At 41.9% G+C, this 26,283-nt stretch overlaps 1 protein-coding gene across 4 annotated transcripts in view; it reads right to left on the bottom strand.

The window, feature by feature from the left end:
- The window catches only part of RASA3 (RAS p21 protein activator 3), a 183,625-nt gene that overhangs the window by 12,412 nt on the left and 144,930 nt on the right, over positions 1-26,283 (bottom strand). For all 4 annotated transcript variants that reach the window (XM_025193706.1, XM_025193708.1, XM_025193707.1 and 1 more), the window contains 10 exons: positions 20,006-20,110; positions 19,277-19,433; positions 18,292-18,440; positions 13,162-13,276; positions 12,207-12,281; positions 11,375-11,498; positions 10,196-10,302; positions 8,443-8,520; positions 6,852-6,929; positions 6,318-6,391 (listed from right to left, as the gene is read on the bottom strand). In XM_025193706.1, coding sequence (XP_025049491.1) covers positions 6,318-6,391; positions 6,852-6,929; positions 8,443-8,520; positions 10,196-10,302; positions 11,375-11,498; positions 12,207-12,281; positions 13,162-13,276; positions 18,292-18,440; positions 19,277-19,433; positions 20,006-20,110 — 1,062 coding nt within the window. The remainder of the gene's footprint in view (positions 1-6,317; positions 6,392-6,851; positions 6,930-8,442; positions 8,521-10,195; positions 10,303-11,374; positions 11,499-12,206; positions 12,282-13,161; positions 13,277-18,291; positions 18,441-19,276; positions 19,434-20,005; positions 20,111-26,283) is intronic.

The following is a 26,283-nucleotide window of genomic DNA, read 5'->3' as shown; positions in this document are numbered from 1 at the left end:
GTGCAGCACAGAGAATATACACAAAATGGAACTAGAACACACTGAGAAACTGGAACCTTGGAATCTCCTTTCCTGATGCTGCATCCTCAGTTAGAAACAACTGGATTGTGTCAGAGTGAGCCCCAGGTCCTGAGACATGGAGACCAGGATCAAATGAAGCCTTCCTGCCGCAAAACATTTCAATGTTAATGCCCTCTTGCCACTGCACTATGCATGGGATTGCCCTGGTCCCTAAAACAGTGCATGTTGACTCTAAACTTCTTGAGGCAGAGTCATAGTATAGTTAGAATATGGCAGGGTTGGATTTGTATCTTAGGCCCCTGCTACATTACATTATATTACACAATTAATGAGCTAATGATGCAACACATTTAGACTGGCCACACACGTAAAGTAAGACCTGCTACAAGTGCAAAGTAATTATGAGACAGTTCTTCTTTGGCAACCCCCCACAGTTAAGGATGGTTGTCTTATCTGTGTAGCCGAAGATGGCTGATAGGGCCTATCCGGGATTGACAGACTCAACTATGGCTCGGACATATGTTTCTGTGTGGGGTGGGTGGCGCTGGATTCTTGTTTTGGTCTGCAACATGCTGATTCTACCGTTCCTGCTTTTCCATCTCCTGTTGCTGTCATGAGGTTTCAAAGTACAGACTTCCCAGCAGCAGCAGACTCTTCCTCCATTTGGGGTGGTCCTGGGTGACAGTCTCCCATGAGTTGACACTGATACTGCATTTTAAGTTGGCCTTTAGGACATTCTTGAAGTACTTTCTGTGCCCTCCTCTTGAGCCTACACTTTTGTTGAGCTGAGGGAATAAACTTGATTCGGGAGTCTGGGAACATCCGGATGACATGGCCAGCCTAACAAAGTTTGTCGGATGATCATCACCTCAGTACTCATGGTGTTTGCTTGCAGGAGGATGCTAACATTGGTGCATCTGCCTTCCCACTGGATTCAGATGATGTCCCACTTGCAACATTGATGGAACTTCTCCAACAACTTTAGATGTCTCCTGTAGTTGTCCAGGTCTCAGCTCCATATAGCAAGGTGGGGATCGTGACTGCTTGATAAACCATAAGCTTGGTTTCAAATTTGATGTTGCGATCTTCGAACACCCACTTCAGGTACCCAAAGGCTATACTTGTGGCGATGCTGGATTTCTTTGTTGACATCAGCCTTCTGTGAGAGATGGCTTCTGAGGTACAGGAAATACTCAGTCTTCTCCAAAGTCTCACCATGGATCTGGATTACTGGAGCTGGGGACTGGTTCATTAGGAGCTTGTTGGTGGAGGACCTTAGTTCTCTGAATGTTAAACGTCAGTCCCATTTTCTTGTATGCCTCAGTAAAGATGTCAACAATTGCCTGAAGGTTGACTATTGAGTGAGCACACACTACAGCATTATCGGTGTATTGGAGCTCAATGACTGAGGTCAGGGTGGTTTTGGGTTAGAGTCAGCTGAGATCAAACAATTTACTACCCATTTGGTAGTTTAGCTCCACTGTGGCTGGAAGCTTGTTGGTGGTCAGATGTAGCATCACAGCATGGGATATTGAGAAGTGTGTTGGAGCGATGACAGCCTTGCTTATCTTCCATTTTAACCTAGAAGGAATCTGTGATAGATCCATCACTGACAACCACAGCACACATACCATCATGGAGCAGGCAGAAAATGGTGACAAATTTTGGTGGGCATCCATACTTCAGAAGAATCCTCCATAACACTTCTCAGCTGACAGAATCAAAAGCTTTTATGAGGTCAAAAGCGGCCACGTAGAGAGGCTTATGTTGTTTCCGGCATTTCTCCTGCAGCTAGTGAGCTATGAAGATCGTGTCAGTTGTGCATGCCCTAAACCCACACTGAAATTCCAGGAGGAGCTCTTCAGCAAGCAGGAGGAGATGGTTCAGGAGAGTTCTCACAATGATCTTCTCTGTAGTAGGCAGCAACGTAATCCTTCTGTAGTTTCCACAGTTGGACTTGTTTCCCTTCTTGAAGACTCACAATCATGTCATCTGAGGTCTCTCGGATTTCCTCATCATTCCAGATCCTTAAGATGAGGGCATGAAGCGGTGATGTGAGCTCCTCGGCTCCTTGTTTGAAGATTTAAGTGGAGATTCCATCCACATCATGTGCCTTGTTGTTTTTCATCTGCTCAATGGCTTTCCTTACCTCATCAAGAGTTGAAGGGGTTCTGATTCTGATCACCTCTGACTGGGTGTTGCAGGATGGAGCTGAGAATACTCTCATCAACAGCAGAATCTCAACTGAGATGATCTTCAGAATGCTCCTTCTGATGGGCATTGATGGCTCCTCTTTCCTTGATCAGGTTTTCTCCATCCTCAGGTCTCAAGGGGGTTAGCCCCCAAGTGCTTGGACCATCAAAGGCTTTGGTGACACTGAAGAAAACATGTGCATCATGCATTTCAGCAAGATGCTGAATCTCCTTATCCTTGTCTTCCCATTATTTGTTCTTCAGATTGCAGGTCCTCCTTTGGACCTCTGCCGTGGCTTGTTTCAGATTCAATTTCTTTTGCTTGGAGTTGGTGTTGTTTTGTCAAGCACAGAAGGCCTTGTGCCTGTGATCAATCAACTCTTGGATTTCCTGGTCATTCTCATACTCATCAAAGCAGTCTTGATGTTTCCTGGTAGAGAATCCCAGTGTCTCTTCACAGGCGCTGATGATGGTGGCTTTGAGGGCACCTCACATGCTGTTGATATTCTCCCATTGCTATTGGGTCACCAAAGGGCTTGAAGAATGTGCTGGAAAAGCTGTTTTCATGGAAAATGCCTGTGCATGACTTCCTTTTTTGTGGAGAAGCTGCTGTACATCAGCTTCCACATGGCTCTTGACAGAACGGGACCTTGATCTAATGGCAAGGAGACCAAGATATCTGGAGGTATCACTCAGTTGCAGCCTTCATCCACCATCACAGCCATTGAGATAATAACATCTTTGTCTACCTGCTCTGCTGTTGAGGGCTTGTAGACCTGTGACTGGGGGCTGGGCAGACTTATTATAGTGGCAACCTATACTCAACATGTCACAGCAACATCAAAGGATACATGTGGCTTTTTAAGAGGGAAACCACCGCCATCTGCTGTTCTCACCACATCCTGGTGGTGCTGCCGCTGCTTGGTCTGCATCTATTTATTTGTCAGAGTTACCACTACTTATTTCACAGCTAACCTTTCCTGAAGGCCATTTTGCTATCTGCCACCTGTGGATGTGCTGGGTAGTAGTACAGCTCTGTCCCACAGATCACACAATTAACTGGTTAATTGTGCAATAAATTTAGACTAGCCATACATGCAAAGCAATAATCACACCATAAAAAAATCCAGCTGTAAAATGAGCCAACCAGCTACAAAGTTAGTGCTTGAAAATGTGTAACAACTCTATGGTTGCTTTCTATCCAGCTTTAATTTCAATATGTAGCAGAGCTCTTATAGAACTAACTAAACCAGAGATGCATAGTATAAGCAGTGGGCTTACTTCATCCAGTGCCGTCAGACAGTAATCCTGTTGCTTACGAAAGTTTATGCTATGCATCTCTAATTTAGTTAGTCTATAAAGTTCTGCCTAACTTCAGACTAACACAGCTAACTACCTGCCATCATTGGAACATATAATTTAAACTGTACACTTACAGAGTTATATAATTGTTATGACTGATAACAACTGTCTGTTACTATGAAGTCTGGGCAATAACTGTTTCATCCCAGTCTTGCATCTTGGATCACATGAGAAAAGTGTGATCCACTTTAATCCATAGTAATGGAACTATGTTTAGCTGTGGTTCCAGACCTCATAAGACAGAGCCCTTCAATGTTTTGTTACTAGAATTTCCAAATGGACTTGGCTATCTACACTGAAGAATCAACTGCTCATTAGGTTCTTCTTTTCATGTGACATCTTTAAAAGTGACCAACGAGCACACACTGGGTGCATCTATATGTTCATTAATGCACTTTAGGTAATATGCATTAAATCTAGTACCCTCCATTGTGAGGTACTAGAAAAATGTGCATTAGCTTATTTTAATGTGCATTATCTAAAGAGCATGGTTTTTTTGTGATGCTTTAATGTGTATTAAGATAGGCTAATGTGCATTAAAGCACATGTGTAGATGCGTTGTTTTAAAAAACCCATTCCCTTTTAGAAATCTATGCTCAGTATTCTGAAACTGACAGCACATTTCTAATCAAATTCACCCTACTTAATTTAAAACTATACCTTTGATAGCCTATCAGAAGTACCGTTGAAATCCTTGGGCTTCCACAATTGTGGAAACAAAACAGAACATTGTGGGCATTTTTACACATGCACTTGCTGCAGCACCAGGCACTTTTCAAAGTGCCCGGCGCTGCATTGCTTGCAGTTGTATAAGCAGCAAAATGTGCATCGATGCTGAGAACATGGCGGTGGGCACACTTTTGAACTAACACACATAGAAGATGTTTTAGTTCAAAAGAGTGCCGCTGCCATTTTCTGCGTGCGGAGGTGCATTTCACTGCTTATACAACTGTATATGGTGCTGCGCAGTTTGCATCAGCTTGCATGCAGAGCAGACTTGATTAAATCGAGTCTATTCTGAAGCAGTGGATCTCTGGCGCATTGTGGGACAAAAAGGTACATCTATAAATGTCTTGTGTTTTTATTTCCTGGGTAAGCAGGTGAAAAGCAACAAGCACCACAAGCAATTTTAAGAACAATTTAAAGGATTTTCTTGTTCCTCATACTTGTGTAACATTTGGGCTGTTGGTCTGAACAAATGGGCAAGAAACAAGAGAAAAGCATTCTGAGATCAAACTCATTTCCAGTTGAGTTGGCTGAAGAGACTTATCGTTCTTCCCTTTTTGTGGTAGATTTGAATTAGAATCTATTTCAGCTTTGTTTGGGAGTGTGGGTGTGAATATCTTTCTGGCACACGAGGATAGGAATGAACAATTCCAATTCTTTTCCGTTTGGAAAGAATCAGACAACTATTTGTTAAGCAGTGATAACATGCTCAGAGACAGCAAAGAGCAAGCTGGCAGTTACCTCACTGGGGTACTGCATGTCCATTTGAATGTGCACATCCCATACATAGAGATCTTTTTTCTTTTGATAAAAAGTAGACTAAGCCAACAAAACAAAAAGCACAGTAAAGGCAAACGAACTCCACTGACCAGCCAAGCAATTGTTCTGGAAAAGAATCAAACTAAGGGAGTCCAAGAGAGGTTTGGTTACAAAAAGGTAAAGCATGACAATTATGTGACAGGGTGGGGAAATTAAACAGCTGAAGTTGATACCTTAACCTTGAGAACAATTTACTTGTATGCTACTGAAGTGCTTAGAAAAATGTATTTTGACATCTTACTCACTTGCAATAAGGTCTTAGGAATTTGTGCACTGAATATTAAGTGAATTCCAGAAGCCAGAGCCTCTGCCTACAGGTAAAAGGCACTTTTATTCTCTATGTTCAGCAACTTCCTTGTTTCCTTGTTTTCTTTTAAGGAGTTCTACACTATTAAGCAGTATATGACAAATGTCGGTTGCACATTGGCACTTCAGAATTACGGAACAAAGAAAACGTCTTTCACAAGGTAAGTCAGATATGTCTGTAGCTATGGAGGAAGGAGATGCTGTCAGGCAGGTAACTACAGCAAAGTACCATCTGTCCCTACCATCTTACCTGCATGAACTATTACCATCAACTTTCTTTACTGTTAGTTTAAGAGTCCTTTACAACAGCAGCCAGCAGGCCGAACAAGAAAAGACAGAAAAAAATCAGACAGGAGCAAAAGAAAGATAGAGGCAGAAAGGTCAAGTTTATGAGAGGGGGAAAAGTTACAAATCATACAGTTATTTTCAAAAGCAAAAGAATTATAATGTACAGACTTAAAATGGAGAAGCTGACTTCTAGGGATACTACTTTGTCACACGTGTGATATGAGCTGTTTAAACCAACCAGAAGTGGTAGTCACCTTTCTATATTTAATAGTCGTCAGCAATTCAATTACAAACCTAATCTTATTTACTTTTTAGTGATGGGAGTCACAACATTAACTTTATTTTAAATGAGGGATTTGGTTCATATTTATCCAGCACTAACCATGGTAATTAAATTCCACTGATGCTTTTGCACACAGATTTTATAACACATATGAAATTAAAATATTAAAACACATGAACGGATGTTAACATAAGCTAGCAGCCGCAAAGGCAAAGATAGCAATACAACAATGGAGTCAGGGGGTCAAGGAAGAACTGGTGCCTCACAATGGCATTAAAAAAGTAGAAATAGAAATATTTCTAATCTGAAGATGTTCTTACCCTTCTTTAAGAAGTATGGGTTGCTCTATACTCTTGTGGTCTCTCCTTCCAGAAGATGAAATCAAATCTAGGAACTTGAAAATGGAGAAAGTGTGCAGATAAAGTAATTCAGCAACATAAGCCAGAATTTACTGTTTCATACAAATATTATTGCGATAGCATTAAAAAAAAAAAAAAAAGACTACAGCACATAATGTGGGAATCTGCAAAGGTTTCCTGGCCTGCAAATTAAAAACAACAAATGGAAGAATGTTCCTAACTGCAAAATGTACACACATGTACTCTTATCTCTTCTTTATGCTTTTCTTGATTACTCACCATCCTTTATTTCCTCTTGGACCAGATTGTGCTCAGTACAGTTTGCAGGGAACACAATGTGCACATATATTAATACGTAAGCTACAGCAAACTGACTTTTATACATTGATTTTTAGGAACACCAATTCTAACAGTAAGTACATAACGTTTATGATTCTAAATATCAGCTTCAATAACCTAATAAAATAGTCTATGGATTGACTTATATTTACTTACATTCTTTACCGCATCTGCATATTTTTGTTCATTAAAATAGTCATAAAAAATAGCCATGTAGGACTCCTTGAAGCTGGCCTGAAATGGAACCAACAGTCAATACATCATATGGTACTATCCATAACTACAGTGCCAACAGCAGAAGAAAATAAGAGTGAAACAATCACCATTTTTCACTATATTCAAAAAGAAAAAGAGTTTGAAGCTACTCTCAAGCTGCTTGGATGCACATTCTGTACTTCTCAGGAACCTCTTAGGCCAGTGGTTTTCAATCTTTTTTCATTTGCAGACCCCTAAAAAACTTTGAATGGAGGTGTGGAGCCCTTTGAATTGTAAGTGTGGGTATTCACATTTTTTTTTATTGTCATCTTTCACAGACCATAGGTTGAAGATCACCATCTTAGACAAAAGTAAGCTATACTACTGCAAAAGTCCAAGTTAGCATTCCAAATGCTGACTTAATTCACTCTATTTACTATTTGCATTCTGTACAAGCTTCAAATCTTCTTTCTGATCATGTTCACAAAATAAACAGGCAAAACTACCAGAAACCCTGGGATCTGATGGGATCGAGGGATTTGTAAACCTCTAAAATTCTCATAAAAGGTTGTTCAGTGAATCCAGACTAGTCAGGAATGACTGAAAAGCCATCACCTGATAACTATTTGATTACTAGTGGAGAGATGTCCATAGCAAAACCACCATCCACTATCACCACTAACTGGCATAACTGGATAGACATGCAAAGTACACTAGTTTTCACCATTAGTGATGGTTTCTTGAGCTTAGAATTTAAATATACCACTGAGGCAGTGCAGAAAATCCTGCAGAACAACTACTTAGTGCTATACCTTGTTTTCCAAGGGCTAATAACCTTAAACACTACATTTTCCCCAAAAATATTTGAAGCAAAGGCTCAGAATAAGACTCTGCTCTAGGAATATATGACTTTTTTTTATTAACACACAGTTCATATGAAAATAACCGTAGTTTTTGCCATCAGTTAATAAATAAGTAGGTTAAGTCATGTCTAGCCCACGGGTGCTCAACCTCCAGCCTCCAGGCCAAATGCAGCCTGTGGAGCTCTCTAAGGGTCAGGAAATTTGGCAGCTGGGAATGATAGTAATTAATATTGTGACCCCTATCTACTGCCAAATCCCAAGCCCCATACAGACCCTGCCCAGCACAGCCATGCTCCCTTCCCTGCCATGCCTGGTTGGGACCACACCTCTTCCCTTCTCCCCACCACCCCCGGCCCCTAAGAACCTGGATTGGGCCTGGCTGTTCTTGTCCCTCTGCACACAGGCAGATGGGTCCCTGCAGCACCCACTCCAGCCATCAGATTGGATCCACCAGACAGAAACCTGCCCACTAAAGGACTGGGTACTGCTCAGCCAGCCCACTAGCCAAAAAAGTCAAGCATCACTGCTCTAGCCTTACTGAATACCAGCTTGTTCAAGTTCAGCCCTATACAATCACTCCAAATGTTTAATTGCAACAATGATGCAACCATTTGCTTAAAGGAAAAAAAAGGAAATTAATATAGACTTCCATCAATAACCATAACTCAGAGAGAAACTGAAACGCTTACAGATTTAGATTTGGATAAACTGCCCAGTGTTTGTATGGTCTTAGAGATGAGCGTCAAAGTCCTAGAGGTCTGAGGATCCTATGAAGGGGAGAATAGTGGTATTTAAGACAAAGGACAGAAAAAACCCCACACTCATAGGATAGTTTCTATTCCTCTTAAATAAATATTAACATAAATTTAAAGATGTGCCAATGCACACTCTTTGTATCATACAGATGCTTCACAGCCCTTGGTTCTTCTGAAGAGCTGGTAAGTTTCCATACCTCAAAGTGAACATTTAGAACCGATTGTTTTGGGTTTTTTTTACAAAAACAGTAAAAATTAAGGATTCTGGGATTTCATTTTCAAAGCATCTCAGAATGCTTTTGAAATAATCCAATATTGAGGGCAGAGGTCATTAGGTGTGCGAGTCAGGCAGAACATGTGGTATGGAGACTGACGGGTTCAGAGAAGCATGAGTTCTCATAGGGAACCTACTTTGGTAAATGCTACTCTCTAAGATGCCACCCAGTACTGCCTAATTCAATACTGATGTAGGACAACTGAAAATGGAGCGGAGCTACCCTCTCATCAGCAGCTGAGAATTAATTAGGCATACTGTAGACCATGCTTAAATTAAGAGGAGTCTGGCCACAGGGCTATGTGCTAATATCCAGCCCATGCACAAACTGTGATGTAACTTATTAAATGGAGGGGGAGAGTTGTGCATAAAAATGAAGTACATTTTATTTATAAGGCAACTAACATGTTGAAACCCCTGTTTTGGTACAACCAAGCAAAGAATGAAGCAGTACAATTTCAGCTTGTGTAGCACTTGACAGAACGGTGACCCCTTCATTTTACACATGAATCTTTTGCTTGCCAGAGCTTAACACCAGCAAAAAACACAATCTTGCATATGTTACAGGACCCTGAACCTGCTGGCTAACAGGAAGAAGCTAAACAGTGCCTAAGGGCTAGTTTATAGTAAGAAGCTTCTTCCAAAGTAGGTTCCCAAACAACATAAGCTAAGCCACAAAAACCCCACTCTTCCATTGGTGCATCTGTGTCCACATAGTGAAGTTGCCAGTGGGTACGTCTACACATGCGCCTGACTTCATAGTTGTTACTGCGCAGTCATTTAGTACTTGCTTTAGCTTGCCTTAGTACTAAATGATTATGTAGTAACTGGCATTACTGCACAGTCCCAGGGATGCACAGGTCATTTCTGACCCTACTGCACATTAGCTCGTTGCTACTGCGCAGTAGCATCAGCATCACGGTTCATGCCCACTGATGCTATGTCACCGTAGCAATGAGCTGTATTGCCATAACTCACTGCTACAGCGATGTAGTATCTTGTGTAGATGCACCCAGCATAGTTAAGTTGGCTAGGGTACATGATAAAACCATACCCTCTAGCCAATGTCATCTTTGTTGTATAGACGTGGCCTAAAACAGGAACCTTTACTGGAGCTGGACAAACTACAGAAATTACCCCCATGAGAGATGAGAATGACCACAGGGCTTACCACATTCAAAACTAAACAAAAACCTAATTTCAAACTCCAAGCTTTTCACACAAGCTTTTCACATATCCAGTCACCCAACATAATCTACTCATATGCAAAACAAATATATAACAAACTTCTAGACTATATCAAGCTGTTCCTCCTGAAGGCTGTAAATAAGCAATTAATAGAATACATGGCAGAGGCTCTTCCTATGGCAAAAGGTCTACATAAATACCTAGATAAGTAAATACAGTACTTACTGGATGGTGTGGTGTAAGTTGAAAGAGATTTGGGGAAAGAATTGCAGGAGCAAAGAACCTCAGGAAAATAAAGCTGCTAACAGCTGTGTACCTTACATCTAGGTCACCTATAACAGAGACAATCCTACTCATTATCTCAATAGATAATTTACAGAGAACTTTCAGTGCTAATGTCAGAAATGCCTTCAGATAGCTAGTATGTACATATCTATCTATTTATTCATAAATTATGGGATAAACAGATAAAGGAGGACATTTGGAGTCAAATATCAGCTGTTGATAAAGCAATGAAAGAAACCAAGGTGAAGGCTACCTCCCTATATGAGAATGCAGGATTTATGACATGGATTGTCTATGGAAAACCAGTCTCCTTGTGCAGGAAAGTCATATTGAAATGTGATATCTGAATTAATCAGCCAAAGTATATGGATAATTTTCATAGATCATAAGCAGTTCAGTGCAGAGACTGCCTCTCAATAATAATGTGGGGCACTTAGCACAAACTTAATAATAGTGCACTGAATGGATAAAGAGCATAATATGATAATCAATGAAATGTTGTTGAAGATTTTTCTATTCCGAAAGTGACTATGTAAAAATAGCACACTTATGCAAAGGATCTGCTCTTTGTACACATGCAGTCAGATTTGTCTACTTTAGTGAAAAAAATAAAGGGGTTTGGCTTTATGTTCTGTTTGCTCCTGCAGAGGGAAGAGTGGAATAGATTCCATTTCTTTTTGCATCTCATCAACAAAATTTACCGAGCTACAGCTGTGCAAATCTACTGTTGGGCTTGTACTGTCAGGAATTTAAAATTTGGCTTTTATTACAGGTTCATGTAGGAATAGAAAAGAATGCAGCTGAAGTGTCAGATTTTATGAGTTTCCAGAACTAGCTGTTTCAAAATTATTTGTCCCTGAAAGCAGCTGCTACACAAGTATGCATCACTACTGGCCATTTTACCACATCATGTTTCAGAGCAGAACAACACTGAAGGAAGAACTGGTACATCATTAAAAGTCTTGCTATTTGTACATTGAGGAAAATACCTTACGGCTGCACGCACCCTAAATGGCATCAAGTGTGAAATGTATTTTTAATCACTTCCACCTGTGACAGTAAATAACAATTCTTGAAAATCATCTAAAGTAAAGCTTGAAAAGCTAGACTGAAACTCACCTTGAAAACGTTTGGCAGCTGATTCTCTCAGTGAAAAGAAAATATCACACATCACCGTAGGACAGCTTACACCAGATTTCGTAATAACAGTAAAAATGCGGTCAACGTACTGCCTCAGATTTTCCTGAAACAGTGAACATGTGCATTAAATTGATTTTTTTTTAAATGAATTGTTTTCCTTCCATAAAAAGCAAGGCTACTCCATTTTTCTACTGGCATATGCATTTTTTTTGGTAACAGAAGACAGACCAATCTGAAGTGGATACGCTCCTTGATCAGGCATACCACAAAGTAGAGGGCTGAAAGTACAGTGTTATTACTACTCACAAATGTGGATATCAAGTAAAACTGTATTCTGAAAAGCATGTAATTTTATTTTACAAAATCATAATTATTTTGCTGGAACCATTGGTTAAGGGGTCCATTCTTCTACTGTTACACTGCACATCCATTTAGTCAAGTGGTATACCAACAAGCTATGTACTTCTTTGCTTGTTTTACATTTTATAAATATCGCATCTTAGAATATCACAACTGCTATAACAGTCATAGGAGAAGCACTCACAACACAGCCCTGTCAGATTCTAATGGATCTGCAAATCCTGCTACATACCCATAATCAACAATCTCAGACAGGACACAAGACATGGAGGAAAAAAAAGATTTCAGCGCTGCATCTTATAGCTAACCATGGAGCTGATATACAATACAGTCACATGCATTTCTATCAGATTAAAAGTGTCCAGTGTTAACCAAAGTATGAAAGCCTCCCTGGCAACTCCAAATGTTTGAGGACCCCAGTGAGAAAGAACATCAACTATCACATGCCTACCCTGTTATTTTCCAAATTTTCACCATCTTTTAATTTCACAGGATCAATTTCACAAGGCTTATGGACCTGGCAGATCTAAAATAAAACACATAATGAACAATTAATATATTAGTTTATCCTCTGAAGGTAAAAATCCTGTAACAGATGACTTAAAAAGGTAGTTATCTTGGGTAAAGAGCAGTATCCAAACTTTATATTAGATTTTTTTTTCTTTTGGTAAAACATCACATGTAAGCTATTTATTATTTTTAATTTTTCCAAACTGTTCCATTATATTTTTTCTGCAATATTTTTTTTACATCTAACATGAAAGAGGTTTTTCTTCAACCCCTCCCAATTCAATTAAGAAAACACATCATGCACCAAAGAGAAAGTATTGTAAAACAGTCTTAGGGAAAATATTTCTTGATGTGACATCACAGTTAACAGCTGAACTAAGAAAGTGCTAAATCATTCACAAGGAAGTATGTGGTCCAAATTGTGTTTAATTACAGCAATGGAAGAAACTGCCATACTGGACTGGAGAGATAATAGCACACTGCCACACTGCAAGCTGTCACATATGCAGTAATCTAGGATTAATCATATTCATTTAAAACTACAGGATGACATGTGTTCCTCATGGATTTCTGGCTACTTTCTGATGTGAAGTTTTGACTTTTGTAGGTTTTTATTTTGCTTTTTTCCCCACTCAGAACATAAGCAGTGGGTTTTATAAGACAGGAAATTTGTTTTTAGACCTAGTTCAAACGAATTTTTGTTGTCTGTCTTTAAAGCTAGTCGACTGTTCATGAACTTGGTGAATCACTGGATAAATAAATGCTGCAACGCTTTCATGTAAAAACATGAACACTAGCCTGACAAAGCAATTTTAAAATGGCAAGAAGCAAACAATACCTGCTCCTAGAAGACCTCTGAGGCTGAAATTTTATCAAACAAACTTTCTTGCTCTTACCTCATCTATAATTGGCTTTAGTGTAACTTGAAGATAATGCATCCCTGCCAGCTTCATTGTCTCATCAATGCACTTGGAAGTTAATGAATTTCCTCTGAAAATGGTGTTTGGGTCTCTGGAAAGGAACAATTTTCTATAATTTAGTCTGTCTGTAACAAAACAACCAGTGAATGGAAATAAAAGCAGCAATGAAAGGTGATTAAAAGCTGTTTTTCTTTTTAATGAGCAAGTGTATATTCCTTTGACTGTGGCCTAAAGGCTGCCATTAAATGCATTATGTTTGGTATAATCCCACATTGGAACGGGAGGGAGGAGTGGAGGCAATCAACATGAGATTGTCAGGGACAGAGTTTGTCAACAATTCTTTATTTGTATTAAGATAGTTTGAAAAAGCCCTATTGCACTGCACATACACATGTAAAGACACAGACCCTGCCCAAAAGGGTCTTATAATCCAAATGAAAAAAAAATTGCGTGGGGGAAGAATATCTGTGTTGTCATGCACTACCTGCCAGCTTTTCCCACACAAAAGTATTTGTGGGGCTAGGGAATAATCAGTCTGAATTATGTAAGTGACCTTTTGTAGCTGAACTACCCTCATCCTATGATTTGCCTATTGTCTGCTACATATACCATAATTCCCATGGGGGTGGGACCTTATGACTCATGTAGAATCCCATTACCTTTCATAAAAATTATTGATGAAGTTTCCTTTACAGGTCTGGATACATAAAAAGAGCAGAGGATTGGCTATGTTTGTTAACCTAGTTGCACAGCTGCAGTACACTGGCTTGCGCACCAGGTCCAAAGACAAGCATCTTCACCTTTTAAGTCAAACTTACTGTTAAAAAAAAATGATTATGGAAGACTTCCTGGACATGGGAGAAAGCAATTGTTACATTAAATCAATATTTACGTAGACATAACTACATTTGTCTTTTGGGGCTGCTTTCTACACCTTCCCTTTGTGGCTTCTTAGCACCTGCTCTGCTTTGTAGAGGCCTTATTACAACCCTTTTGATATATTGCTTGCAACACTGATATACAGCCTGGTCACCTGGGGTTGAATCATGAATAGTGAAGGAAGCCATAAATACCACTCCCAAACCTGTGAACAATTTTTGAGAGGCTCTTTGCTCAACTGTTTTTTTCCCCAACAAGACTTGTCAACCCTCCCAAAGTAGCAGGTTTTTATTATACACAGGAACTAGAACATTCCCCTTCAAAAAAAAAAAAAAAAAGTAATAATACAGTAGTTCACAACACTATGTGCATTCAAACAATTCAGCAAGAAACCACTAAAACTTCCACTTCAAAAGCATGATTTTCATTCTGTTGTTTCTTGAGTTTCTTTTTTTGCACTTGGACTTCTGAGAATGCAAATAATTTCAGGTCAATTTTCTGCACACTATTATTTGCTAAGGCAATTTAAACCAATTATGTATTTGCACATCCAACTACTTCTTCTACATCTAAATTACTTAAACGATACCTGCATGTGACATGCAAAATAGGGCCTGTAGTCTCTTGCTTACTCTCTCACACACAATAACACATCTATTCAGCTTCTGATACGTTACTGTAATAGCAACCATTTATAGAAAGGAAGTTTATGATGAGCTACTTTTCCAACTTAATTGTTCAGGGGTTTTGATTTGTTTTTTTGTTAGTTTTGAAAATGAATGCTCCATCTGCCTCTTGAACAGGTAAATGACAGATTGAGAAAAGCAAACTTCCTCAGTGTCCATACATTGGTACCTCAAACCCACCCACAGCTTGGAAGGACTATACCTACAGGAGAGAGAGTATTTCAGTCTCTGGCTTCTCTGAAATGTCTGCTCACTCAAAATCTTAACTTTGTACTGTCTGTGGTGATTGCTACCTTAAATCAGAATCTCCAAGGCAATGGATCAAGACCATCTACTGTCTGTACAAAAGCAACCATCAAAGAGCTATAACTTCCTCTCAGAGGCTAGAGATAGAAATTACACATAAACAGGTAGAAGTGATCAGAAATTGGTTCAAATCTGTAACACAACAGAAGTTCAGTGCACATAAACCACTTTCAAACTGGCAAAAACGAGTTTAAGATAAACTTGGATGGATGTAGTATCAGACTTCATGGATTTAGATGAAATTGGTTTACTGAACTTCTGTCCCAGGTCCCTTTCAGATTCAAGTGAACTCACAGTCCCCCAGCATCCCAGGATGCTTTGCACCTCCCCTGCAAGCCCCTCCACTCCCTTGCAGGGTGCGCAGGCTAGTCTTGGCCCAACCTGTCTGCTCCAGCCCAGCAGGGAGGCATGCTCTAGCATCCTGTGACTTCTGGCCTGGGCCACTGCAGGCATATGACTGCATTTCTGGAAACAAAAGTTAATACGTGTTCACTTGCTTATCGGTTAAGTCTATGCAGCTCAGAGAAACCTGCAAAGATTGAACTGATTAAGCCTTGGTCTTTCTGACCATCTGTACGTAGGTATAATCTACATGGTCTGGATATGACATACTACCATGAAAATCTAGCAGCAGACCATTATTCAAGATAGGAATTCAGAAGTGACTGGTAAAAAAGAGTGAACCTATTTTCCACAAGTGCCACAATCAACTTAGTCCTTTGCTGCTCAGTCCTCCATTTGGAAAAATGAATGCCCCAAGATGCCTTAAATTTCAGTATCGATATGATTAGAGAGAAAATGGCTTTTGTTCCTCATACAAAGTTCAGCAAATACTTTTATTCTGAAAGAGACGGTTCTTTAAAATCCTGCAAAGCTGAACTGATTTTACGTGAACTGCTGAGAACACTGTAGGAAAACAAGGTTCTTTGGGTAGATGTGATATCTTTTATTAGACTAACTAAATAGTTGGAAAAATTGTTCTTTGCATGCTTTTGGGCACAAATGCCCTCCTTCAGGCATAGGAAAAGTCTGTTGGTGTTTGTGTACTTTCTTGGGTAGAATAGAAGCCAAAATGCAAAATACAGGTCTGTGGAAATGCAAACGCATGTCAGTGAGGTTCAAAGGGAATGGGAAACAATAAGTATGAAAAGGCATTTGGAGGGAGGGAGAGGGAAAGGGGAGAAGGTGATAAAATGTAGCTGGTAAAATGCAGACAGGTTACCTGGGTTTATCAGATTGCAGGCAAGTTATAATGTGCCCACAGTGTGCCATAAGCACCAACAGATTTTCCTTATGCCTGAAGAAGGGTGTTTGTGCCTGAAAGCTTGCAAAGAACAATTTGTCTAACTATTTAGTTGGTCTAATAAAAGACATCGCATCTACCCAAAGAACCTTTTGAGAGGTTAAAAACCCTAAGCTTTTTGAGAGAGTTATCCTGGCACATGTCCGCGAGGGGCCAGCAGGGGGGGATTATGCTTAGGGGCAACCAACATGGGTTCATTAGAGGCAGGTCCTGTCAGACCAACCTGGTGGCCTTCTATGACCAGGTCACAAAATCCTTAGACGCAGGGGTAGCAGTGGAAGTAGTCTTTCTGGACTTCAGGAAGGCCTTCGACACTGTCTCTCACCCCATTCTCATTAAAAAACTAGGGGACTGTGGCGTTGACACCTACACAGTTAAATGGGTCGCTAACTGGCTGGAGGGCCACACCCAGAGAGTGGTGGTGGACGGGTCTTATTCGACCTGGAGGCATGTGGGCAGTGGGGTCCCCCAGGGCTCGGTCCTTGGGCCCGCACTGTTCAAAATCTTTATCAGCAACTTGGACGAGGGTGTAAAAAGCACCCTGCTCAAATTCGCAGACGACACTAAGATGTGGGGAGAAGTGGGCACGCTAGAAGGGAGGAACAGGCTGCAATCGGACCTAGACAGGTTACAGGGGTGGGCAGATGAGAACAGGATGGGTTTCCACACTGACAAGTGCAATGTACAGCACCTGGAGAGGAAGAACCAGCAGCATATCTACACACTGGGGAACTCCCTTCTCGTCAGTGCAGAGGCAGAAAAGGATCTTGGAATCATTATTGATGCCAAAATGAACAAGGGCCGACAGTGTGGGGACATGGTCAGGAAGGCTAACCATACCTTGTCATGCATCCACAGGTGCATCTCAGCAGGTCCAAGGAGGTGATCCTCCCCCTCTATGCGACACTGGTCAGGCCACAGTTGGAGTACTGCGTCCAGTTCTGGGCGCTACACTTCAGAAGGTATGTGGACAACATGGAGAGGGTCCAAAGGAGGGCCCCCCGCATGATCGGGGTCAGCAGGGCAGGTCCTATGAGGAGAGGTTAAGGGACCTGAACCTGTTCAGCCTCCATAAGAGATGGCTGAGGGGGCATCTAGCGGTCTGTTACAAACTAGTCAGGGGGGAACCAGCAGGCATTGGGAGAGTCCCTGTTCCCCCGAGCACTACCAGGAGTGACAAAAAATAACAGTCACAAGCTGGCAGATTGTAGATTTAGGCTAGATATCAGGAGGCGCTACTTCAGTCAGGGCGGCTAGGATCTGGAACCAACTTCCAAGGGATGTGGTGCTGGCTCCTACCCTGGGGGTCTTTAAGAAGAGGTTGGATGAACACCTCGCCGGGGTCGTTTGACCCCAGCATTCTTTCCTGTCCAACTTGATAATCTGCTCCGGTCCCTTCTGACCCTACCAACTATGAAACCTTGTCCGCCTATGTCCTTAGACCAGCACAGCTACAACCAACAACACAGAACACTGCAGGATTTCAGAATTATTATAATTGCCAAGTCAGGGACCAAGACCTCAAAGGTGAGATGCTGTACATGCACTGGACAAAGTGACGGTCCTTCCTCCATAGAGCCTACAAGCTAAAAGTAAGTGACCTAACAGATGTCCAGTCTTTGACATATGCATCATGGAAAAGGAAAGTTCTAAGAAGCAGCATGAGGTACCTTTGCAGGGGATTACAGGAAGTTCTAGTGACACTTTAACTAACCTGGTTCTTCAAGGCAGGAGTCATCTTTTTGTTACAGCTGCACATAATTATACAAAGTGCCCCAGGTTCTTGACTAGGGCCTGTAACTACTACTACTACAATGCAAATAATAAATAATGAAAGTTTTTAAAATGCTTTCATAAACAGAGTGAATTCTGGCAGCAAGTAGTATTTTATTGTGTGCACGCAATATTAATATGCCTTTTGTTTGTACTTACTGAGTCCTCTTCACTTCAGCATTTGCAATTGCACTGATGAAAGGTACTATTCTGCCATAGTGTAAAAAAAGCCTGACCAAAGGTATGGCTGCTTCCTGTTTTTCTCTGCAAACTTCACCCAACACATGTGCAGCAGATGCTGAAACAGGCTGAACAGTGGAGAAAAACAAAAACTTTGTGATGTGTTTCAATAACTACCATCCCTTATTGACAAACTTCCTCTCTCACAAACTCCTTAATAGAGCCATACATATTAAATGGCAGTAACCAGTTACATAAATATATCTGAGAGAGAGAGGACTACATGTTAATTTTCAGTTACTTTTTGTTGTAAGTTTTGATCACAAGAGGGCAGCAATTTAAAAATGATTACAATACAGTCCCTTTTTTTCCCCCTATCTCTATTGTTAGTTCATTTCCATGACTATCACAGCTGCTTGTGAAATACTAAGGATTAAATCTAAATCTTTGTCTACATTTTAACTGCTGTCAAATGAAAGAGTTTTCTCTTGGAAAAGATGAACTAGTATAACTGCTAAAAATATTTTGTACCATTTGAACAGAAAGGTGGCTGAGTCCATTCAACATTTTAAAAAATTAGTATGAAAAAACCCACACAAAATAAGAATTCCTATATATACACGCAAGCATGTTCCTTCACAGTTAATGAAACTAGTCATTTGAACACAAGTTTATTTTGCCTTTTCAAATGTAGAATTAGAAAAAGCTCTACAGAGCAAGTGGGCTCATAATCACTGTTACTACTGGGTGTGTCTTTACTTACCATCAGTGCATGAAGGTGATCTTTTTCTGTCTGGACCAAAAACAAGCATGAAAACTACACAGCTTCGAATCTCGTGTGGCAAAACAAGCAGTGGGAACGCTGTAAGTTCACTTATGATACCCACAATTGTAAAATGAGAAATATTTATGGGTCTTTGAGGGCAAATAGGTAAAATAGCATGCAGCAATGAGCAAAGTTTACCTCAACATCTGCAGATTTTAACAGGAGGTCTCTAAGTGGGTTGTAATAGTCTGAGGAAAACACATGATCTTCAGTGTAAACCACATTTAACCTTAAGGAACCAAGATCATCAGTTTTCAGTGACTTGTTGCCATTGTCTCTGGGCTGCAGAAAATACCTGACAAACAAAATAAAAAGTTTCTCTTGAAACAGAAAATATATGTTTAAATGCTATAAATGTATATATATATATATACATATATACATATACATAATCTATTGTAGAGAACACACATGGCATTCCTAAAAGTAGTGACTTTTTGAAGTTCTGAATTAGGTTTCCCACAAAGATCCCCAGGTCATTTTACAGAAAGATCTGATCACAAAGTTTCACAGACAATATTACATCTGATATAGCAATAAAACGAAGTCTCTGCTGCTGAATACAGTGCATAACATCATTAAATTCAGTACATTAAAATTCTCCCCTGGTTTACATACATGTACACAATCCCAAGCCAAAATCTCAAATCATACTGTCAAACCTATGCATTATGTGTTTCTGTCTTGATAGCTTGATAACTGAAAATTTTGGCTTGGGCATTTCTTTTTTTGAAACCAGAAGAAAATATGAACACAAATTAAATTTATTGTATTGCAATAGTAATTTTTTTAGTACACAGACAGCATGTGCTTTACTAGAAACAGTTCAGTTTCTATGCTCCATAAAGTAAAGCAAATATAAAATACCATGCTTCATATGAGCTGGATTGCCGGAGGAATTTTAAAGGAAGTCTCAGTTCTCCTAGGAACTCGTCTCCAAACTTCAAGTTACTGGCATTCCAAAGATCAACTCTGTTATAAAACAAAATCAATAATTAAGAACCTCATGTCCTGAAACTAAGGGAAAAACAGCTGTTAGCCATTTCATATAGATACGTATTTTTCCCCAACAACTCTCAGGAGACTACAAAATAATTCTAAAGCACACTATGCCAGTTTCCAAGGAGCCAGAGATGACCTTAGACTTCTGGAGTCTGTTAATTCATCACCATGAAAATCAATATATAGAGACCTACAATAGCTTTTCCTCATCCATTTTGCTTACATCACGTTTTACACTTGCAAAAGCAGAAGACTCTTCTAGTTCACAGGTGTAGCCTCATCTTGCCAAGGTGTCAGAAACCATAGCTCTGGAATCAAGCTCCAAACTCAGACTTACTGATTTCTTTGTGCCCAAGGCACGTTTTTGGTGTCTTTAATTGGCTTACCCTAGTTTAAATACACTATGTGCTTGACCTGGCATTTATTCAGACTCAGCTTTTGGGCCTTAAAAAAAAGGTATCCATATGAGCCACTATAAATGCCCTGCACAGATATGTGAATCTCCCATTGAATATAAGAGTTCAATCAGACGTCAAAATGCTCATCCTGAAATATAGGCAAGCACCTAGTCCGCAACCTGTCACGTCAGTAGTTACCAGGCATTTGTTAATTTAAACTCTAAGCCAGGAGTACTCAACCTTTGGCCTGCTGCCTTGTGTCATTTGCCCTGTGGGATTCCCCATGGGTCTGGAAATTTGGCAGCGGGGGAGTGGTAGCACTCCCACTGCCAACTTTCTAGTCCCATGGGGAGTCCTGGGCCCTGTGCACTGGATCTGGCACCTGATCCCAGCACACAGCGTTGGGCAGGGGCAGCACAAGGACCTGGTAGCCTGATCCTGGAATGCTGGGGAAGGAGTGGGCAGTACCCCCAGAGGCCCCAGTCCCAGGGCCCCAGCCTGGTACACAGGGGTGAGGCCAGGCCTCCAGGGACCAATTCTGGTGCACTGGGGCAGGAAGGGGTGATGCAGGACCCCCTAGGACTGAATCCCATGACATTTAGGGGGGGAAGAGGAGGTGCCAGGCCCCTGGAGACCAATTCTGACATCAGGGGGCAGTGCTGGGGCCCATGCACGAGCCCCTCCCCACCCATTGGCCTGCAGGGCTAAAAGGTTGAGCACCACTGCTCTAAACAGTTGGGACTCTTGTGCTTTTAGTTTCATCATGGATCTCAATTTCAATAACTGTACCATTTTAGCAGATACAGGTTGATATTTCAACGTAAGAAGGTGACAGAGCCTACATGTGTGAACACATCAAGCATGGTGCCACCTGCAAGCCTTCAAGCTGTTGATATCAGTACTTACAAGTAGCATCAATAATTCCCAACCATCAGCTTGAAAAAGTGAGTGGAATAGAGCGCAGATACAACAGCATTGCCCACCTTGAAAAGCAACCTCGCTTAGTGAGATTAAACCAACCAGTAAGCCATGGATAGTCACACAATGAATCATCAAAAGTCTATACATCTTTCATGTCTATTTCCTTATCTTTGAGGAAACATTTGTCTGCATTTCCCCTAACCTAGAAGAATGTGCTTCATTTTTGGTAAACTCTGATACAAGAGAAGAACAATACATTTAATATGTGGGAAAAGCACATTTTAAATAATGAGGAGGTAGAGTTTTAAGTTTCCGCTGGATGTTGCCAAGGCACAGAAATGATGGGACTGGATCATTTTGGCATTCTAGCTCCAACAGGAACTAGTACTAGACTCAGATTATAAAATTGGAAGCTGCAGTAACAGGTGTCATAGACAAATATCTGCCACCTTTCATATGGGGGAAGGTTTCTTCTTAGTATTCGGCAGTTTGTGGTTAGAACATCTTGAAGTATAAGGGCCAATGTTCCTTTAAAAGGTTTATCCTACCTAGCATCATGCCTTTGTCTCACACTCCATGTATTTATTTTTTATTAGTGATTAACCATCCTTTCCCTCTGCAAGCTCTTTTGGAGCAGTTACTAGCTTTTGAGTGCCTACTAGAGTTCACTGACATTTTCCTAGTTCAATATTTTGAGAAAATTGTTGATAGTGTGGGGGGAAAAATAAAATTTAACTTGTTTTCCTCCTTTCACTTCTTGAGCAAGTTTACTCTTGGCACAACGGGGCTCTGAATGAGCTCAGCATGACTTCAGTGGTATCATTAAATACTAATACAAAATGGCCAAAAACAAGTTAAGGAAGGGACTTATTCAGCTTTGCAGGGGCTAATTCACTGTTTATAGTCCAAAGCTTGATTTTACAATTTTTTAGCTGCAACTGACTTTTCCTTTTGTTCCTACTCTATGTGAATGCTAGGAAAACGCTCTCCGTTACTAAAACTTTCAAATATGATACACCACACGTTTTTATGGGGAAAGCAGGCACTAAATGTAGTTGCTGCAAATTAGCTTGCTCAAAACGGAGGAGATCCTGCAAGAGTGGATGTCCAACAGTAAAACTAAACAGTCGACAAGCCTTAATTTTAGCACATGCAACAATTTTAAACTTTGCCTTTGGACACGTGCCTAGAGAAAGAAAGATACTTTACACACAACAATCAAAGAAATCGACTCTACGTGCTTCACATTTATTGGCTCAATGTTTAAAAAACACAACAACACATCAAGTAACAGCTTAAATTTTGCACTGCATTTTGAGGGCCACGCTTCTACAAGAATGTCCCTTTCTTCACAGTGAAAATACGAGGTGTGTGGGTGAAATCATATGTGAAAAGAACATCTGGTACTAATGTAATTATATACCCTAGTCGGCAACTTCCTACACCCACTCTAAATTAGAACTTTTTCATATAGTTAGAAATAATATATAGCAGGAACTCAAATTCATAGCAGCAACTCAAATTCAGACAGAGACCAGAGAAGGGAAGATTTCACAAAATGTTTAGGTAAATGTAAGCTACATGATCTATCCAGGGTATGCTGAAAGACGACATCAATGGCAAACTAAACCAAGGACTGAAGAGACTCAAGGGGGTGTGAAGGAGAGACTAAAACAAAAGCGTTCTGTCCTGCAAGGGGAAAAAACTTAAGAAGGAGTTTGCCCAACCAGAACTAACCCTTTATCTGCTTTCATTATTTTTTTAAATGTTGATTTTTTTGCCAGATGTTTCATAAATCTCTCCACAAAGTATTTCTTCCTCTTCCTCAGAGCTTATGAATGGTCATGTGTTGGTCTTCAGAACAGTAAAAAGAATCTTTTTAACCACTGTCACATACACAATATTAATGCAAACACACATTTGTTCAGAAATCATGCTAAAGTAAAAACTACATACATTATATGCAGCTTAGTCGTAAGAAACAAAGGTCACTAAAAATAAACTGAAATATACAAAACAATGCAATGATACACACAGGGTCAGATTAACACACAGGCATTACAGGCTGAAGACTTGAGACCCAGTTTCCAGAGTCATAGGGCACGTCCACATGTGCAGGCACGTGTGCTTGCAGCAGCTCAAATAGGAGCAGCACAAATTTGAGCCATGGATTTTTGCCTCAGGGCACGTGCCCAGACATGCACTTTGGTGTGGGGCATGTTAGGTCACTTGGGGCAAAATAACCCTGCCCAGATCCTTCCGGATCTGCAGCCAGGGGGAGCTAGAGCCTGGGGCCAACACCAGTGCTGGCCCCAGCAGTGTAAACACCTGCTCTGGCAAGCAGCTCAGGGCTACTTCCTCTCAGGGGCCTCCTGCCCCTTCTGCAGGCAGAGGGAGACCCTGACACACATGACAACCTCCTCCTGGCTCTGACCAAGTAGGCCCTGTATATGAACAGAAAGGAGGCTCTAGCCAGGAAGGTGCCTGGGGACCGCAGGGCTGCTTTCCTCTCACTTGGTCGTGCACGTTTCTAGGCAGAGCACCAATGGGCAGTGTCCACCGGTTCCTTGGATGACTGGTGGATGCGGCCCGGGGGGCTCTGCTCTGTGTCCCCCTCTGGAGAACTAAGTTTCACATTTTTACCCTTTGACCCCCACGTCACTCCTATCCTGTTTTTTCCCTTAGCTGTCCCAGAAAATCAGTTGTTCCTTTCATCCATTAGCCCCCCATGGAAAGGAGCTACTAGTTAGTTGGGTGAGCCTTAGAGACCACGATCAGTGAATAGACAGATATACAGGAGCTTCTGGGGCCTGGCCAATTGGTATCTGGGGACACTGCCCCTTGTGCCAGCTGGACTGCTGAAGCAGCCTTAACTGAGAGTTCTCTGCATCCTCAACCCACCGCAGCAAGTAGGTGTGAGGGATTGTGGGGGGACTGTGGGTGTGGGGGGGACTATATGGGGGACTGCTCAGGAAATGTGGGTCCCCTGCCCCAACAGGACATGGCCCCCCCATAGAGCACGTGGACTGCCCCCTCCCGAAGGGCCACAGTCCCCCTTGCAGGGCCCATAGCTTCCCCTCCCACCAGGCCAGGGCCCTCCCCTGCAGGGCCCAAAGCTTCCCCCGCTATGGCCCCAGCCTCCCCACATGGCCCACAGCTCACTGGGAGCAGCAGCAGCTGTTGGGGTGTTCGGGGCCTCCTGGCACTGCCCCTCCGTGCAGTGCAGGGCAGCGCAGCTCAGCTCCAGCAGCCTGGCACCCGGTGCTGCCTGTGCCATATTCATAGAATATAGGCTGAAAGGGACCTAGGAAGATCATTAGGTTCAGCCCCGTTGCACCAAGCAGGAAAGACAACTGGGGTCAAGTGACCCCAGCAAGGTAACCATCCGGTCTCCTCTTAAACATCTCTAGGGTAGGCAATTGCGCCACCTCTGGAGGGAGCTTATTCCAGTCTGGACACCCTAGCTGTGAAGTTTTTCCTAATGGTGAGCCTGAAATGGTCTTCCAGGAGTTTGTGACCACTGCTCCTGCTTTCCCCAAGGGTGTCCTGGTGAACAGTTGTTCACTGAGCCCTTGATGTAGTGGTAAGCTGCTACCAAGTCCCCTCTTAGCCTTCTTTTGTTCAGGCTGAAGAGTCCCAGGTCAGCCTTACCGCATATGGCTTGCTGTGCAAATCTCTGATCATATGGGTGGCCCTTCTCCAGACTCTCGAGCTTTTCCACGTCTTCATTGAAGTGCAGTGCCCAGAACTGGACACAGTACTCCACCTGTGGTCTCATAAATGCCGAGCAGAGCAGAAGAATGACTTCCTTGGTTTTGCTGGAGATGCACTGATTGATGCATGCCAGAGTATTTTTTGCCCTGCTGGCTACAGCATCGCGCTGCCAGCTCATGTTTATACTGTGGTCAATTATTACCCCCAGGTCTCTTTCACTCATAGTGCTGGTCAGACTGGCGTTGCCAAGCCTGTAAGCGTGCAGGGGATCCCCAGGTGGAGCACTTTACATTTCTTGATGTTAAACCTTATCTGCTTCCGATCCACCCAACTTGCCAGCCTGTCTAGGTCCGCCTGTATCTGCAGCCTATCTTCAAGCATGATCACGCTTCCCCATAACTTGGTGTTGTCTGCGAACTTGGCCAGTGAGCTCTTCACCCCCACATCCAAATCATTGATGAAGATGTTAAAAAACACTGAACCAAGCACTGGCACCAGAGGGACACCACTAGCCACTTCTTACCAAGACAACACAGATCCCACATCGCGCGGGCCCAGCCCGGCCTGGCACTATGCACCTTAAGGCAGCCCTGGGCCACTCAGGCTGCCACCTGGGGCCCTGCGCCACTTGCAGGGACTGGGTGTCATGCCTGGCTGGGACCTGCCTCTGGCGGCAGTGTTGCTGGACCCACAGTGTGTGAGGGGAGAAAGTGCGCAGCGGGACCCAGCCCTGCCCTGCTTTTTTCAGGGACTGCTTTTTTCTTTTGTGTTTTATTTTGATACCTGGATATCCAGGTATCAAATTTTGAGCCTGCACTGCAAATATCCAGCATGGCGAACATTTTTTTGTTCCCGGCGTGCGTCTTGTGGCATGTCAAACTCCTTTGAGATGCTGCAAGAGGCACATGCGCACTCATCTGGACACACCCACAGAGGGCATTTTTATACATAAAAGCACCCTGGCACTGTGACACTTGCAGTTGTATAAGTGTTGAAATGTGCGTCAGCACTGAGAAAATGGCAGTGATGTGTGTGGCAGAGCACAGGGTGTCTCTGCCACTTTAAGGGCCTGGAGCTGGAAGCCTCCAGGTGCCCGGTTTGGGCAGTCCA

This window comes from Alligator sinensis, unplaced genomic scaffold (assembly GCF_000455745.1).
Source record: "Alligator sinensis unplaced genomic scaffold, ASM45574v1 scaffold474_1, whole genome shotgun sequence".
NCBI classification, from domain to species: Eukaryota; Metazoa; Chordata; order Crocodylia; family Alligatoridae; genus Alligator; species Alligator sinensis.
The sequence above is the reverse complement of the archived record's forward strand: the minus strand, read 5'-3'. Positions and strand labels throughout refer to the sequence as shown.